The 18,575-nt window shown below is 41.3% G+C and overlaps 1 protein-coding gene across 3 annotated transcripts in view; it reads left to right on the top strand.

Moving 5' to 3' along the window:
* Positions 1-18,575, top strand: part of CHCHD6 (coiled-coil-helix-coiled-coil-helix domain containing 6) — a 109,566-nt gene that overhangs the window by 27,954 nt on the left and 63,037 nt on the right. For 2 of the 3 annotated variants that reach the window (XM_051788916.1, XM_051788915.1), the window contains exons 5-6: positions 3,011-3,031; positions 8,402-8,485. In XM_051788916.1, the coding sequence (XP_051644876.1) occupies positions 3,011-3,031; positions 8,402-8,485 (105 nt within the window). The remainder of the gene's footprint in view (positions 1-3,010; positions 3,032-8,401; positions 8,486-18,575) is intronic. The other variant, XM_051788917.1, reaches the window with a different exon arrangement.

Below are 18,575 nucleotides of genomic sequence, written 5' to 3'. Positions count from 1 at the left end.
CACCTGCTGCCTCTCATTTCTTGCATCTCCCACTCTATCTTCCACTCCCAAAGTTGGCAGCGCCCCCAAAAATACTCTGTTTTGAGTTCTTAAGTAGAAGATCTCCACCAAGCTGGTAGTCTGGATTCCCGAGTCATCGGTCCTGCTGCAATGAAATGAGTTATGACAGAGTTACTGACTTTGACAAGGCAATGGACATAAGGGGGAAGCTGGTTCCAGTCAGGTTACAAAGGCATTGCCCTTGCTAAGGCTGCTATTTTATCCTACTGATCCCTTCCTCCATCCCCACCAATCCCAGAACTGTTTTGATTTCTCACTACCATTCTTACATTTACCCAGACTATGACAGACCTGAGTGCTGTGCCTGATGTGTAGGGGTGATGTTGTGTACAGGTTTGGGAAAAGACACTGGGAATTGTCCATATGAGTGAAATACTAATTTAGCACTGTATTCTTGATTCCATTGGAGGTTGGACTGTTGATATCTATATGGGAAAACATCCCCTGCCTGAGTAATTAATGCTCAAATGTGAAATTTTTGGAAGCACAGATGCATTACTTGTGTAGTTCCCATATTCAGTCAGTCTTCCCTGAGTGGACTCTGTCATCTTTTCCCCCCGTATGAATACTTAGTGCATGGGGTTGCTGGTTTGACCTGAGATCCTCTTTCAGTAACCTTTTGCCTCTGATACAGTTAAGAGGAATATCTTGATCTGATTTTGACCTAAAGTGATTAAGTCCTGTATTTATTCATCTTCCTGTGCTACCCAGTGAGTTACCTGGAAGACTTCTCTTTTTCAGGAGAAGAGTTCAAAAGTATTGACCGAGGGTGCTGAAAGATGACTTGTGTCCCTTGTAAAACTCACAAGCTGCCATCTGTGAACTAGAAGTGAAACTCACTTGGTCAGGAAGCAAGGAAACCAGATATTGCTCATTTCTTAAACAGATTGCTTAAACTTCAAAAATATTAGTGGGCAAACTGTGTCTTTTGTTGTCAGTCAAAACTGGTAATTCAGGTCTGCAAAGAGATCTTGGCACATGCTTAGAAGGTAGCAAAACCTAAACCAGGAGCCCTCTAGAGTTTTCATTTTTGTATTATTTTATTACTGTATTTTATTTAGTCTGTGCTTCTCTCCAAATGTAGTTATTTTTTTCCCAATGCAGCAATGTGTCCTACTGCATGTACACATTTTAATTTTCTTATTTTCATTCAGTGGAGTGTATCTGTCTATTCTTGGAGTAATAATTTTCCCCCTCCTGAAAGCTGACAAAATTAAAGCCTTTGGCAGTACCTGCAGAAGAGATGCCCTGTGGTTATTAACACTGTTGTATTCCTCTAAAACCCCAAATCTGCAGCTGTGCATTGTATCTTATGGGGCACCTGATTCCTTCTCCTTGCTCTCTTCTCAGCAAGTATCCAGTATCACTTAGTACCTTGGGTTCATTTTGTCATGCAAATGTTTGTCCACCAGGAATGTCAGTTTGTGGCTTGGGTACCCAGGGATGACAGATGTACATCCAGTAAAGAGTTAATGGTGTGCATGACCTACCTGCTGAAATAATAACAGGCACCATAAAGAGTGCTGTGTTCCTCCTGTCCATCTGCTGAGGATGGACAGGCTTGCAATTGCTAAAATGTAAAAACAAAGCTAAGTACATCTGTCCTGACTGTAAAAATCATCAGGAAGAAAAATATTATTCAAATCAGGCTTTTGTCAAGATTGTTCAGTGATTACCAGTGAACACCTGTTGTGTACTGGTTTGTTTGGCCATAGACTTGATGCTGCTATATCAAACCTGTCTGCAGAAAGGGGGGAATTGGCTTCCCCCAACTGAACTGTAGATGGTGAGTTCCAGCCCTCTGAACTGTTGCAAAGGATGAGGATGGATGACACCCATAGCTGATGACACATCACCCCTCAGTTTCCTGAAGTAGTTGCTCTGTGCCATTAAAATGATGGCAGATTCCATAAACATATTACCCTCCACCATCTGCTCCCTCTGGCACTGAACTATGACCAAGAGGAAAGTTCCTCGTGCCCTGTCAACTCCCCTCAAATAAATAATCATAATAAAGAAGGCCAGTATTTCTGAAGTTCCTGCTTAGCAAATGGGCTCTGATTGAAGGCAATCCTGAGAGGCAGAGAAGGCTTGCAGCCCTTGACAGCAAATGAGAACTGTACCTGCCTCATAAATGCCTTGGCTTCAGAAGGAGGTGGTTATGGGCATGAAATGTTTATCATCTTGTACTTGCTTTGCTGCTGCTGGGTTACTGTGAAAGTAAAAAGTAGTAATAAGTAAAGAAGAGGCAATACTGCAGCCTGCTTTTTCTGCTTGTTTCTACACTTAAGTAGACTTGTGGACAAAGAAGGAGCAGGTGGAGGTAGCTCGGATTTGACAGAGGTTTGGACTGTGCACTAAAGATGTGTTCAGTTGCCTATGAAGGGGGATTTGATTGGAAATCTGATCAGCAGCTGGCTTTCTGTTAGGAAACAGTCTTTGAAATTGTCCATGGAAGAAGATGACTTGCTATGTAGGTCAGCTTGTGCATTTAAAAATGCACTTGCGAAAGGATACTTGTTTTTTTGCACATAATTGGAAGCAGCACAGTTGGTGACAACCTCCTTTTGAGTCTGCTGAGCACTGCCATGTTACATGTTGTGTATATCGACATCTCTGTCATTGTGCAGCACCTTGTATGGCTCCTTGGAACTGGCTATTTTCCAGCTGCCTTTGCTTAGCTCCCACCCTATAAGGGGATCCTGCAGTAGGCTGTGGGGACTTTGCTTTGGTTTTGGGGGCACATGTGCTTTTGTTTCATTTTAACAGCACGGTTCCCAACAGGGGACAGCACTGCATTGCCTAAGATGCTTGTCATTTTTAAGGAACTTTTCTAAACTTGTCATCCTAAAAGCTATATTGCACAGCAGCAGGCGGCCTCCATAAATCACTGATTTCTCTTTTTCTTCTCTTTCCCTTCCTTTCTCTGTTGCGCTCTCTTTATTCCAAGCCTGCGGATTTGGACGCCTGGGTAAGCTCTCTTTTTTTTGTCTGGATCTTGCTTATTCCAAGTGTCATGTTGTTACTGCTCGCGTACAGATTGTTATTGCTGAGCACAGATGCAGGATTTTATTTTCTGTCATTACATTTTAAAAGGTGTTCAGCTAGAAAATTGCATATTATTTCCTCCATAAAGATTTTCACTGGCTCCTTTTGTGTAGCTTACAGCTGCTGAAACCGAACTTGGTCTGGTGATGTGTGTTGTTGGCTAAGGGAGCAGCAGAAACAGGAGGAAACGAGGGTTACACCAGTACTGCTTTTTAAGGCACTGGGTTGCATCTGCATTCTAAAACAAAACCCAGTCACCTGCCTTCAAGAGAATGAGAGGTAGGACAAAAAGCCAGTGATTTTGTAGGCCTTGTGTGTCTGGAGTAACAATTGCAGACAGCTCCACAGTAGTGGTGATATTTCTGCTGGTGCCAGTGGAGGTTGAGTCAAGGCTCCTCTATGGTTACTTGCCCGCTCCAAGCCTCACTGTAAAGTTCTGCTTTAGTCTCAGGCACGAAGAGCACAAACTGCCTCTTACTATTTCAGTGTTGCCCTTTCAGCTCTGCCATTCCCTTTAGACTTGGTCAGGAACATGCCAACTAGCTAATTTTGGAGTTAGCTCTGTTCTTCAGTGAATTGCTGTAAATTCCTTCTTCTCATCTTGAGATCTTTAGTAGCATTTGTGTTTTTCCCCTGCCACCTGGGCTGTTACCAGGACTGGAAGAGACTTGGGAAAGCATGAGGTATTAGAAGCTGCAGTTGTGAAGTGGGGCAAGGTGAGGTGCCCAACCAAAACATCTCTGCTGTGCTGCTGCAGGGATGCTACTGGGTACCTTTGGGGGAAGCTGATAACTCCTCTCAGCAAAAACAGGATGATGTAGAAGCTAGGCATTTGATAGATTTAAGGACCTTTCCTTTATCCTTGTAGCTTATTTCTCTGCTTCTGACTGATTATCTAGGCATCCTCTCACTAGCTTGTCTGTGAGTGGTGGAAGCATTTTGCCAGGAAGATAAATATTTTTGTAGTAATCTTGTCAAATTCTGTGACTTGCCTTTGAGGAAGTTCTTTATAGGTTGAGGTTTGGATCTTTCCTTCTAGCTTGAGTTGCCCTTTGCAGAGAGAGGGTTGGGTTGTTTTTGGGTTTTTTTTGTCCTCCAGTAGAGTCTTCTCCATGCCCTCTCCCGAAATCCCAGAATCCCAACAGTGTTGTTGAGAGAGACAACCTGATGGTAGCAGTCAGCTGTGGGCTGTGCTATTGCTGCACTTTATTCCTGGGTGCCACATTCCCTACTGTCATCTGACCCTGCCAAGAAGCCCTTTTTTTCCAACAGATTTCCTTCCTAGTTTTCGTGTTTAACAAGATGATGAGGTGGGATGGTGATTAAAAATAATAAAAATCTGGTGATACTTTGTGGAGGGCAAAGCCAAAGCTAATTTAGGAATGGCTGTAGCTAGAGTGAAGCCCAGGTCTAGAAGATTGGTTGCACAGTCTCATTTGTGGCATGTTGGTGTCAGTTCAGGACAAGGCTAAGAGTGTCTGGCTTTGTTCAGAGAGAATGAACCAATATTCTTTCATTACCTCAATTAGGAGGCTTGTAAAATATTTCTTTTGGCCTGTTTGTCAGCGAGCAGGCCAGTGCTTGAATTCTTCATTTGAGTCAGTATGTAATGCATAGCTTTAGAATGTGCTTGCACAGTTTATTCCTAAAAGAGTTACTTGATAAAGGGAGAGAAGGAGGCAGAGAATTGCATGTGACTCTGCCCTGGCTCTTTGTCTCCGTTCAAAGCAGCACTGAGATAACCTGCATAACTTTGGACTGTGGAAAAAGTGTAAAGATAAAGCAGAGGAAGAATCTGAAAGATCCAGTCCATGGATCCATGCCCATGGAAGCTCTAGTAGTGTTTTAGTAGTATGCCTTCACTGTCCTTTTGTAAGAATGCTTTGTAAGAGTGCTTGTAACTTCTGACACCATCACAGGGGATTTTTGAGCATTTCTTGAATATATCTTATGCCTTGCTTTTGTACAGAGAACAGTGGCCAATTGCAAATATGTCCCAGGGTACTTTCTTAAGTTTTGGCTGCATTTCTGTGTTTTATAGCTGAGCACATTCTTCTTTCCCTCTCTCTCCTTTGTTTCTGTGTTCATACTTCTTGGACATCACACTCTACTGTCCACATTCTACACAGCTTAGATGTTGTTTCTGGGCTTTGGTCAGCTCTTGCATAATATGTTCAAGCTCTGATGGTGTTTCTGCAGTGTGGAAGTTGAAATGCAGCTTTCTGATATCTGATTTTCAAACCAGTGTGTTATCATGCATATCTTCCCTTCTCCTTCCTTCTTTAGTTCTAAAGGCCTCTTTGTGAAAAGTGTATCTAATGCTTTGTTTGGCACCTGCAATCTCAATCCCCTGTGGAATTGTAATCATCTCCATAGCAGCCAGTTCTGTCTGGGACATCACAGGCTTCTGACTTCAGGTAGGGAATAAGCAGCAGGACTAGGGGAACTCTTAATAAATATCCTATATTCATTCAAAATGTCCCTGGTTGCCTAACCCAGTTTGGAACAGTGAATATTTCAAATGACACATGCTCTGACTGTACCGTTCATACTTCAAACGCCATCGTAAAGTGTACTAAAGTTTCTAGTAATAACAGCTGGGGCTAGAGGGAAACAAAAAGCAACTTTGAAGCAGATCTGTCACAAATGGAATATTGCTCAGTGTACTTCAATGCACTGAAACATCAGCAGCTCTTGAAAACAAACAAGGCATCGAAAATATGTTTGTGTTGCAAGTACAAGTTTTCTCTGCAACCTCTGGTTCATCACACATTATGGGCGACAAGTGGAACATAATGGAGGGTAATATGGGAGAAATTACTTAGGGGGAAGAATGGGCAGAATTCTAACATTGTAGTCTGCAGTTGGGAGATCTGGATTTGGTTCTTTGACATGAATTTTGCGAGACCCAAGGGAAGTGGCACACAGAATGTCTGTCTGCTGCGTTGGTGTGGAGAAATTATTCACTGTGGGCATGCCAGCTCCAGAGAGGTTTGCTTGAGAGTCCATGGGTCGTCATCATGTAGTTCAGCACCTTACTTGAGAGATTAGGTATTTGACTGGTGTTCCCTTCCAGAGTTGTCATATGGATAAATATCCTGAATTTCTTGGTGAACAAGATCAGGCAAGCTCACGAGTTGAAAACATGAGTGAGCGTGTGGGTACAGAATGAAGCCTCTTGCTCACCTGTATTGTTACAATATCAGTTTTGAGCTTCCAGAATAGTCTGCTATCCCAGTGTGACTAGCACTACCACATAGTGAAGTTATTTAGAGCAAAAGGAAGCTTTCTTGAGTTTTTAGGAATTCATCATTTGACTCTTTTTTCTTCCTTCCTTCCTTCACATGAAAAGCACCTTCCATCTGAATCATGCAGAGGGCTCGGTACTGTCTTATTCTTTTTTCTTTTCCTTATTTATTTTATCCTTAAGGAAATAGAAGTCACTGGCTTAGTAATCTGATTTTTATGGGTGTTATGCAGAAAATCCACAGGAGAATCAGGGTCCTTTGGTCACCCACCAGACCACCCCACCTTCTTACATCTGTTTCATTTTATTTTAAGTTACTTAGTCCTTTTCTGTGGAGAAGATGGATATTGGTTGAGAGGGACAGCTATGGTTCTCTTACCAGAAAATGGTCATAATTTTGGCACTTACAAACTACCCATCACTGCCCCTATTGTTGCTGTGATATCTCTTTTTCAGGCTACATGTATGGGGCACCTCATTCTCATCCCTCTCCCCATCCTGTTCCAGCTGGTTTGCAGGTTAGAAGTTGTGTAGCAGCTCTGGTTAAAGCAAAGCTAGAGATTTTGCTTTTAGTCAAATGTCTTCGAGAGCAAGAGGAAATAGATATGAATCTGTACTGCTTGTGTGTTACCCTCCTCTGGGGTGGCAAACATGGAACCCAAAATATTTATTTTTCTTTAAAAACAAACAGAAACACACACCACACCACTACAACCCTCCTATTTCATGTGCTCCTTTTCTTGCTTACTTATCAACCACCCTCATTGCCTAAATTAAAATCTCTTCTAAACCCTATTATAGCACTGTATTTCCATCAGCAGGGAAGCAGAAAGAAGGACATGCACAGTAACTTGCTTTCAGATGTAATTTTTCTCGTTAGCAATGGCTTTTGGCCATAAAATGACAGGTCTGAGCCCACAGGGATGTTTTTGTCCCAGCTGCTTAATCATATTGGACCAGCATTTTCTGTGGTTGTACCATCATCATTAGAAGTTAAGAGCAATGCTGCTGGGGTGTTATGGATTGGCAGGGTTTGTGTCCATGTTAAACAGGCTATTCATTCTGTTTTTGAAAGGTCTTTTGCCTGCTGATGACTTATGTGGCCCCAGAGATTTTGGGGTGTGATGGGCAGTGAAGAACAAGTGCTATTTGTCTTGCTATTGCTGCTTGTTATTTTTAAACTTTAAAAGTTTGATTCAGTTCCATCAATGCCATGTTTCCTTAATACTAGTGCAGTTTTGGGTTGGGAATGCAATGAAGTGGTGCTGGGTGTAAAGAACCAGAGAGCTACAGTTTATTGCTGTACCCACACAGACTTTTTTAATTGAGCACTGTTCAGTTGGTGACCAGGTTATTCTGAAGCAAGAGCTTATATGCCAGCTTTGCTGGTATATAAAGTCACCTTTGTACTTTGGAAGATGGAGGAGAAATTCTCTGACACCCATCTTCCCTCTGAGTCTGCAGCACCCAGCCAGAGGAACTCTGAGGGTGCTGATGGGGAATGCACAGAGGGTGTGTGAAGGGAGTCCTTAATTACCAGGGTAGTCCTATGTATGTCTGCTGTGGGGAAGTATTAAATCTACAGAAGCTTTCTGACACTCCAAGGGACAAGAGTTTATAAAGTGGAGTATTTGAGTTTATTTTTTTAAGGTAAGGTAAGGTGAAGAACATTGGAGTAATGACTGTCATGACTCACAGAAAAACAAAGACATGGGTAAGATGGAGTTCTGAAAAAGGCAATAGGAAGGTGTCACCTTGTTACGATCATATGTTTCCAGTTAATAAGAAGTAGTAAAATCAAGGTTATGAGTTTGAGTGTGATACTAATAAGAGCCTTTCAAACTTCTGGGGATAACCCAAAATGAGCTGCAAATACTCAAGGTTTGTAGTTCCACCATGAGGGATCCCTTGCACCAGTCCTGAGCAGTGAATTTTTTTTTTTTTTTTAAAGTTCTTTCCAGTCTGCATGCCATGTGCTTTCCTTGCACTCACATTGTTTATTTTTATTTTCTTCTTCTGATGATGCTTTTTTGTCGTTCTTCCCAGGCTGTGGAGCTGAGAGGCAGGGAGGCAGAGTTGAAGCGACAAGAGGCCTTCTATAAGGAGCAGTTGGCCCGCATTGAGAGGAAGGTAGGGTTAAATTGTCTTTATTTGTGCCCTCTGCACACTGATGGGGTTGGACATGGAACTGTGTGGATCCAAAGAGCAGAGAACCAAGAAGGGTTGTGCTGAAACCTGGAAATCTCAGCTCCTACTGTCTTGTCTGCCCCCGACCCCTTATGTATGTGCTGGAAAAGCTGTATGAATCTTTTGAGCAACTTGCATTTGAAAGATAAAGGTTTTTTTAACTGGATGATTTTTTTAAAAAAGATTTCTAGTAGTTCAAACTCTATTTTCTTTTTCACCATGGGGTTTGGGTGAAAGCTAAATTGAAGCAAAACAAGTGCCTTGTTTTTTATTCCTTTTGTTAAAAATCCTTTCCTAAATTAAAAAAAAACCAAAAAACAAAAAACATAACACCACAATATAAATCTTGCTATAAATGCAAATTAAAATTGTAATATTAATTTTTCTCTGGGGAGCCCCACAGTTCAAAGAATGGTGCTGCAGTGCACTGCCTGCTTCTTGCTGGATAAGCCTTCGAAATGAACGTGATTTAAAGAGACACTGTCAAGCATCTTTTAAGCCTGAAATGACCTTTGAAAATCCATTTAGGGATTTGAATCTCTCCCCTAAACGTGGGATTTGCTTCTCTGTTTAATTGTTTACCATGATGAGTTTTTAAAAATTGATGCCATAAAAATAGGAGCAGCCATGCTGTTCCTTATGAACTAATGTGTTCTTCACTTCCTGGTAAAATGAAATAATGTTATGAGTAGTCTTTATTTTTTAATAAATGTGGAGAATAATCTTCTCCAATTTGAAGCAATTAGACCTCCTGACAGGGAGTTGCATACATTCGACTTGTAGTTGTGTTGTGTGACTAAAAAGAAATGCAAACAATTCTGAAAAAGGGAGGTTGTAAAAAGACAGAGAAATCAATCAGCTTTACTACCAACATGTAGCATGATGGTGAGTATGGAACATGGGAAAATTGCAGATTATAGAGATGGTAGGAAACTGTTGGCATATCTATTCCTGTTCTCATTCCCTGCTAGTCCATGATTGTCCATGCAGCACTTTTTTTAAGCCATCGATGGTAAAACATGCCCACGAGCAATTTCGTATGATACAGTTTAGCAACACTTTTAATCCACGCAGTTCATTAAAAATAAACTATTAAAACTACCTCTCAGTGTTGCATTCGGATTTTAAATTCTATTTCTAGATAATGGGGATTGTTCAGTGAAATTGCAAACAATCTAGCAGCTATCATTCTAATTATCACAGTTGTCCATATGTTCATACGCAAAGGGGATTTTTGCAATTTCTTGGTCCCATGCTGTGTGCTCCTATTATGTTCTTCTCTCTGGATCTGGTTTCACGAAGCGGAAATTGCGGGGAAAACCTGTGTGTGTGTGTCTGTCCTTTATGGACAGTGGAGTGGGGAGAAGTTTGTGTCTGGGCTTCATTGTCCTCTTTTTGAAATCTTTTGTTGTGGTTTATGTTTTCAAGTCCCTGTCCCTTGCTACAGGGACACCCTTTTAAACAATGAGAGGGATATTCTAGTGCAGGATCTTCTCGGGGGGAGTGAGGTGGCTTGCCTGCAGTCCTATTCAAACTGCAGAGCTGCAGAGGAGCTATCTTCTAGTTGTTATGTGTACAAAAGCAAGTAGATAAAAAGAACAGGTTTTTTTCTTTCCTCTCTTGAAACATTAGATAGTTTCTGACCCTTAAACACTAGTGTTTTGCTGGTAATGAAACAGAAGAATGCCTCCAACCGTTAGTCTGGATTGGAGTGGGAGGTGGTGGGGGCTAGAAGGGAGAGGAGAGAAATGTACTTGAAACAGTGTAATAAAGCTTAATTGTATTAGTTTTGAAAAAGGTTTTTGATCTTCTCTGTGGATAATTTTATTCCTATAATGGCTGGAAAGATGGAAAATGCAGTGCAGAACAATCTTTTTTATTAGCTGTTGCTTTTATATAATTCTGCTTTTATTTGTTGAATACACGCAGACCTTGACACTTATTTATTTATTTTTCCTTCCACTGTGCTAGAGCTTTCCAACTCAGGCTTAGATATATTTTTATATATCTGTGTATATGTGTGTCTATATTAGAAAAAAGCTGTCAATAAGGGGATGAGGTGGGGAAGAGCTCTGAAATAGAAGTTGACTTTCTCTGCTGTTTTAAGAGGAGATGGTCACTTGGAAATGTGGTTGCTGGTAGTTTGAAGCTTTTGGCTGTGGGTGAATGGATGTGATGGCTCAGCGTGGAGTTAGCAAGCTGAAATTTCTCCTTCTGAGGATCAGGCTGTCAGGAATTCCCCTCTCTCATCCCCTGCTGTGTCCATGTTGGCTTTGTCCTCACTATTGCATGATAACAAAATTCAACAGTAAGAGACTTAGAGATTTGTTTTTGAAGAATGTTTTGAACTATTGATGTTAAAAACCAAGTACCTTCCTGGTAGGATTCTAAGAGCAATTGTGTTACATACTCCTTACAACATAAGAGCTGCTGCAGTGAATCAAACACGAAGACTGTCCTGTTTCTTCTGACAGTGGTCAGTTTGCAAAACCTTTGAAGGAAGAAGCAAAAAAAAAACCCTCACCAAAACAAAACCACAAAGAAAACTTCTGCGAGAGTAGCTTTGAGAATAGTCTTCCTAACTGTTGTCAGTTGGAGGCTGACACATGCCCTGCTCAAGAGTTTTATTTTCATTCAGTATTTTTATTCTCTGGAACTTGGATTAGTGCCATCCATTCTTCTGTGCGACTCAGGCATTGTTCCTGAAGCCCTGTTCAGCTCTGTGCCTCCAACATCATGTGGCAGTGTGGGCCACAGGTTAACTTATATACTTCATAAATTCTCTGTTACCAGTTGCAAATACTTTTTTTTCCTCATTTAATATCCTTTATTTGAAAGAGATAAAAGGAATTCTAATTACTCTATTTGTAGACTTCTCTTCCCTCTTTTACCTTCCCATTAAGCTGAGCAGTCCTTACCTTTTCAGCCTCTGCTTGTGTGAATGATTTTTTCCAGGTTTCTCATTCTACTTGTTGTCTTTTGGCACTTTCCCCCTTGCAGCTCTGTCTTTGAGATGTATTGACCAGAACTGAACTCAGTAGTTCCCTTGAATGCAGCAGATTGTGTGAATACATTATCCTTTTATTTTGTAATCTCTGAAAGAGTACTGTAATCTACTGGACAGAGCACACAATTGGAAGGAAAAACCTGCTCATTTTCTAATAGCCATTTCTCTTTTGGGAGTTTGAAACAATTATTTAGTCCATCTATCTCAGTTATTCCATCTATATGATGGAATAGCTTATAATGGGAGGGCAAAGTGTTGTGAAACAGTAAAGCTATAAAAATGCTAAAAAGGCTTTGCCTTTAGTTTTGCATGAGATGAACTGTGGGTCTACCTTATTTCAAATAGATCTTGAGAAACTCAGTTTCTCCAGACAGTCTTATTAAAATTTTCAGAGGAAAAGGCATGTATGAAAAATAATTTCTGTGTTTCAGCTTTTGGGGTTTTCCCTACATCTTCTAAAGCACTGGAAGAAGTGAGACAGTGAGTGCTGTCACGCTAAAGATCCATAGAGTTCATTATGCTGGTTCTGACTGTGCCCAAATGTTAATGTCCAAGGACAGCTGTAAGATCACTGGATTGCCCAGAGAGGTTGTGGAGTCTCCCTAAGTGGAGATATTCCAGAGTAGTCTGGATGCAATCCTGTGCAATATGCTCTGGGATGACCCTGCTTGAGCAGGGAGGTGGGACCAGATGACCTATTGTGGTCCTTTCCAATCTGATTCTTTCTGTGATTCTGTGATCAGAGCAAGGTTATGGGGTACTTGCCCCACATACTTTGATCATCCTGGCTGGTCATCTTTGGAACTTTTCCACACCTATTTAATCCTCTCTGAGAGCTGTGAACCAGGACTGTGTGCACAGTGCTCGGGATGCGGGTGGTCCCTGAGCGTAATATGGCAATTGTGTCAGAAACACTGTTTGGTTCTCTGTTTCTTTGTAGTGCCTGACATTTGATTTGCACTTCTGACTTGTGTTGATCGAATGCCATGCACTGCTGCTACTGGCAGCGTTCAGCTGTTTTGAGTGCAGACTTGAATGCATGACATAGCTGTACTGGGATGAGACCAATGCTGGGATTCGTTGTTGGGAGTGTTCTTCCCACTGCACCCTTCAGTTTGTCAGGGATTGTGTGTGGGAATGGATGGTAGGCTTTGTTCTGCCTGCAGTGCAGTGCATGCTTTTTGACTTTTTTAAAAATCAAATTTTATCGAACAAATTCCTTGCAGAGGATCATTACACTGGTAATGCCCCTGGTCTTCCTCCCTTAACTCTGATAGCTTGTTGTAGTTGTGTGTTTCAGTCCCTTGGGTCACTTGTGTGTTTTTGTTTTGGAGTGCCTGAAATATTTTGGTAATCAGAAAAATTAGAGGGAATAGCTCCTTTGAACTGCCTGCTTATGTGACTGTGTGTAATTGCAGGGTTTGGAGCTGGTGGCACACATTCCATTCCACACCTGCGTTTCCAATGTGACTGCCTAATCTCCAATAAGTAATCCAGTAATGAGACCTGGGTAATTTGTTATAAATGGTTAATCTTCTAACTCTGGCTTCTTACAGTAATTTTACATCTCATCCATGTAATTTAAATTGTTTCATAAAATGTGGGTCTTCTCTCAACTGTTTTGAAGGAAGTTTTGTACTGTAGTGTTTCTCTGGGTAGAAAGGATGAGAGTTAGACCTGATAATCTGTAAGGAAAACCTTAGAAACACTCAATTTGAGAAGATTAAGCTGATGTTCTTTCATGCATTTATTTGTTACTGAGAAGCAGGGAGGGGAGATGGAGGGAGCTTGTTGTAAATAGTTAATATATGTACTGCTCTGAGCTGGGATTTTTATTAAGGATTCTGTGTGTGCTTTGTCCTGCTTTTTCCAAGTGGTAGAAACAACCTTTGAAAAGTATGATAAGAGAGAAATGGAGTCTCTCCTGGAACCCTTCAGATGCCAGGAGATTTCACTTAGCATATTAGTTGTATACTTTCTCCCAAGTAAATATTTATTTGACTCTTTGTGCTATTTGGCTTCTTTCTGGGTTTAACCTAACAAAAGCTAAGGGCAGTGCTACAGTACAGCAAAAACACGGGCAGCTCTTTGGAGTAGTGTAAAACAGCAGAGAAAGGCTGAAGGTAATCTCAGAAGATGAAGTGAAACTCCTTGCTATAGATGATGCCTCTTCTTTGTTTGGATTTTCCTAAGCTCTGGCTCCCACGTTATCTTTTATTAGGTGGCTGTGGACTACTGTGAGCAGTGGGTGCATTAATATGCAACGTTTTTCTGCTTGTAGTTTTTCAGAGCAGTAAGCAGCACAAGAGGTATTCATAAGCTGTAGAGCATTTGTGCAAGTGGGAAAGGAATGTATTGAATACATACCTTTTTTTTTGTTAATAAGGTTGACTGTACCTTTTTCTATGCTTAGCTTCACAAATCTTGTAGTTTCGTGTGTGGCATTCACTGAGTTTGGTTTGTTTGAATTAATCTCTTTTTGCCCTTGTGCTTATCGTTTAACTCATGTTTGTAAAGCATTTAGAATGTGTAAAGAATGGGAGGAAAACTTTTGTTTGTTATTCTTCTTGGCCTTGATCCTTCTTCTTGGAGCTGTCTCCCACTTCTGGTGCATCAAGGTCACCCCTACATGCAAGTCCACTGTCATTTCTGTATTTTTTTGCCTAGTAACTTGTCTCAATAAAAAATTCTGCAGAAAAAAAGTGATAGAAGCCTGGAGGGGAAAAAAAAAGGCCTTCCAGAGCAATATGTTCATGTTGGGTCTTCATCATCAGTTTAAAGCAGGCTCTGGAGGGGTTGCATAAACCGATGACACCTGGAAAAGGTGTCAGGGGATTTCTGTTGAAGGGGATGGGGAATGCATTCCTTGAGTTGGGATCCCAGGCTTGTCTGTACCCATGAGACCTGGGAAGCATCCACCTACCTTTGAAAAAGCAAGTTATGTTGAGGTGTTGTCTTCAATTGAACCCTCTGCCCTCTCAGTGGGAGTTAAAGTTTCGGTGCCCTTTTCTAAATGAGTTGATGTGTCCTGGCAGGTGTCACTGACACCATTTGCTTCCTCAATAAAATGACCTGTAATGTCTTGGGGCTGCATGTGAGCTATTGCTGTGTGTGTAAGGGCTACTTTGTTTGCCTCCAGTCACTGTCTTGCCAGCCACCAGCTTATTGCTCTAGCCAGTGCTCTGTGTACTTGGAGGAACTAGTGTGAAATGAAGTTCTGGTCTAAAAAAATGTGTTTCTCTTTCAGAAGAATTTCTTGTACCCATCACCATAATTGAACCTTACAATATTCTTTAAAATTTCAATTTTTTTTCTTATCTATTTTGTTCAGTTCTCGTCTCCTGCCCCTTCTGCAAACCCTTCCTCTCACAAGCCCACCGGTGCTTTCTGCGAACCTACAGCTATGATCCAAAAAATCAGTTTGCCTTTCAGGCCAGTGGAGCAGTACAGCAAAGCACTCAGTTCATCAAACTGTTGATTTAATCTTGTGAACACAAGAAGAATAATTCCCAGTGTAGTTTTCTGAAATAGGCCGATAAGATCCATCCTAATCAACCAGATCACTTCCCAGTCGCTCAGGCTGTGTGGACACTGCCTTTCAGGTGGCAGTGGCTCTGTCAGTCTCTCAGGGCACAGCCTTTGATATTTAGAGAACGGAAGATCCTGTCCTGTGTGCGTGTTAAATTTGTGAACGGGAACAAAATGAGAAGGGAACGAACCTGAAATTGTCATCTGAACTGGTTCCAACCCCCCCATCTTCTTCCTCTTTTCAGTTATTCTCAGACATTAAATGTCATGCTGGGGGTGGAGGAGGGAGGACAGCATCCCTGATTTCTGCTTTCCGCGGGTATCCGTTGCGGCTGAACAGTATCTAGAGGAGGCTGATGCTCCTCTGCCGTCTCACCGTCTGCAGGGAGAGGTTCATTCCTTGTTGCCGTTGGCCAACACACAAACTGACTTCCAGTACCCTGTGCTCAGTTCAGCCATTTAATGCCTTTTTTGCTGAAAGCGTGTGAAGTTTAGTAGTTAGTACACCTCAGTACAGCAGCTTTTAGAGATCAGATAAATTGATTGTTAATTTGATGAACTCAAAGAACATCCATAATAGGGTAACTAAAATGTGTTCGGTGTCGGCACTGCCTCTCTGCCTTCTCTGCAATGTGTATGTTCTCTCTTCAGTATGTGTTGACTGATGTACAGTAGATTACATCAAATTACAAGCAGCCTCTATGCAAACAGCAGTTAAGTGTTTGCTGCCTCTTCAGCCTGCGCGATTAGTGCAGAGATGCGTTTGCAGTCTGTGTGCTGAAGGGTGAACTGTCAGAGCCGTACGGTGATTTTGTTTCCCTGGCATTTAGAGTACCTTTGCAGAGGGAGAGAATGATGCTTATGGGCTGCTTCATCTTGGAGGAATCCATCCTCAGGCTCGACTTGTGAAATAAATGTGGCAATGTGTGGTTTGAACTTAGTGTCTTAACACTGAATTTAGCAGCTGAATTTAGATAACAATCTGGTATCTGGTCTCATCAGTGTATCACTAGGAAGACTTGTTAAAGGCAGAACAAAAAGACCTAGAATGTGATCTTGTCTCTTTGTTAGAACTGAACACCGGAGTATTTGTCAAGTCTAGTCCAAAAAGAGCAAAACAAGAGGTGCTTTTGTCTCACTTCTGAGAGCTTTCCTCGTTATCTAATATTTGATACCTTCCCTTGCCATTTTTTATTCAACCCAATTTTCCCTTCATTTCATTCACTTTCTTATTGCCTAACAGTTTAAATTTCTGTTTCCCCCTCTTTGTGCTGTTTACATGCTTGTTTATAAGCAGAATTGGTATTTATAAATGTGTGTATATATAGATAGCACTGTCACCAATAAAACCAGTGCTACTTTTCTGATGAAAGCAGCACACACACACACACACAAAGTACTCACGTGTGCACACACATGCACTGTCTGTCTCTCACCTGTTTTTACTCTAGTCCAGTTGCACCTCAACAGCAACTGCATCACCCTGTGCTGCCTGTTATTTCCGTGTAATTCACCAACCAGTGTACAATTAATTTCTGGCCCTGTTATTGCAGTATTGGCTATTTTATGAAACTGTAGAGAGTTAGCAGAGTGAATTGATTAAATATGTTCCAGACCTTAGGCTGGAGTCTGTATGTCTGCTGGGATTTGGATGATTGAAGCTTGTGCTTCTCTTGGGATATTCCGGATTTAGACTTAGTCTTGGAAATTGTTTCAGGTAGACCAAACTTTCCTGTGTGTGTGGAATCCACTTGTGTAAGACCCTGACTTTGGGGAATCTGAGATTTCTATTTCAGCCCACAGTGGTTCTTCCACATGTGGCAGGAAAAAGGCATTACTATTGTGACTTAAAAGTAAAACCAATGTTTTGAAAATGTCCTTAAAATTATGGCTCTGCCCTTATAGAATATACTGTCATCATGTTAATGGAAAATATAGCTAATAATTACTCTTTAAATTGAGCAGACTCCACAGAACATCTCGAATTTGTGCTGAATTAAGTAGTCCAGAGATCAGACTTTAAAAAGGAACTACTCCATATTTACAGAGGCTGTACCTTCTGAAGTGTGTTTAGTAGTTTACTGTGGGTGTGTTAAATACATGTTTCATGACAGCCTGGGGCCACTTCTCTGAAGGTTTTTCCCCATCTGCCAGTCATTTTAAAGAAACATAAATAAAAGAGCTACTCCAATTTCTTGAACATATAATGCACATTCCCAAGAGACCAGGGTGACTCAGAAGAAGCTTGTAAATAACATGTTTAATGTTTTTAAATAGATGTGTACCATCAGGCTCGCCATGAGGTCTTCAGCCACTGCAAATGGTATTTGCTTTGCCTGTTGCAGAATCTCCTGGGATGATGAGGGGTGGGTTTTTGTTTGGTTGGTTTTGGGTGTAGCTGGTGGTTTGCCCATACATTGAAATGATCCCAGTTGCAGTTTACTATTAAGCACCTTGACTCAAATCAAGATTTCCTAGCTCATCCATTTGCATTCCAGCCCCATTGTAAAAAAAATATGAAATAATACTAAATTTTGTTTTGTTGTTAATAAAAATAGGAAAGATACATCTCATATGCACTAGAACTATCTGGGAGCTGAACCCTGACAAATGCGGAGAGCAGGTTGCCCTGGTGGGTGTTGACCAGTGGAATGGCCATCAGATAAAAGATGCTGCCCTGCACAGAGGGCAACAACAGTGAGGAACAACCACAGAGGCAGGAAGTGCCAGGAGAGTCCACTGAATCTGTGCAGGTCCCTAAGAGGCCATAGAGGAGCAAGAGATGGGAGAAGGAAACATGGGAGCTGAGATAAAAGTGTAAGCCTCTGGTCTGGGAAGACTTGTAATAACTAGGTTATTTTACGAGAAGAGCTAGCTTTTCTTCTCCTTCCCAATTATTGCATTTCAAGTCTTCTAATAAGGAAAAAGGCTTAATTCCTTCTCCTTCCTTCTCCCTCCCCATTGTTCTGAACAAAAGCCAAATTTTTTCTTACATAATTTCAAGCTGCAAGGTTGCTGTGAGCTTGCCCGCCTGGGTCAACTGAGGAGTGCCTGGGTTGTGGAATTTTTTTTTTCCCCTAGAGATGTCTCATGATATACTGGACACTCTACACAAATCATCTAATTTGCCCTGACATGCAGCAAGCTTTGAGCTGACTGGATTGTGGTTCTTGATCAGAGCAGACGACTTGGATGGGTGTGTAAAAATGCTGTATTGTATGCCTGCCCAGGCAGGCATATATTCATTTTTTAACTTAGTTTTTCATAATGGCTATGTATACCACAAAATTTCCTTTGACTCTTCAGGGAATTAAATGTAGTATATGAGACCTTTCACCTTTAGGTAATTTTTTTGAGATGCAGCTTCCGTTCGCAGCAGCAAAAAGCCATCACTGCCTGATGGCTAATCCTTCATTCATGTGGCACTGAGATAACTCTTCTTCCAGTTAGATACAAGGGTTTGTCACAGGAAGAACAATAAAAATCCCCCATAACAGT

This window comes from Manacus candei, unplaced genomic scaffold (genome assembly GCF_025592945.1).
Source record: "Manacus candei isolate 608988 ecotype Guabito, Panama unplaced genomic scaffold, ASM2559294v1 h1tg000025l, whole genome shotgun sequence".
Taxonomy (NCBI): domain Eukaryota; kingdom Metazoa; phylum Chordata; class Aves; order Passeriformes; family Pipridae; genus Manacus; species Manacus candei.
The sequence above is the reverse complement of the archived record's forward strand: the minus strand, read 5'-3'. Positions and strand labels throughout refer to the sequence as shown.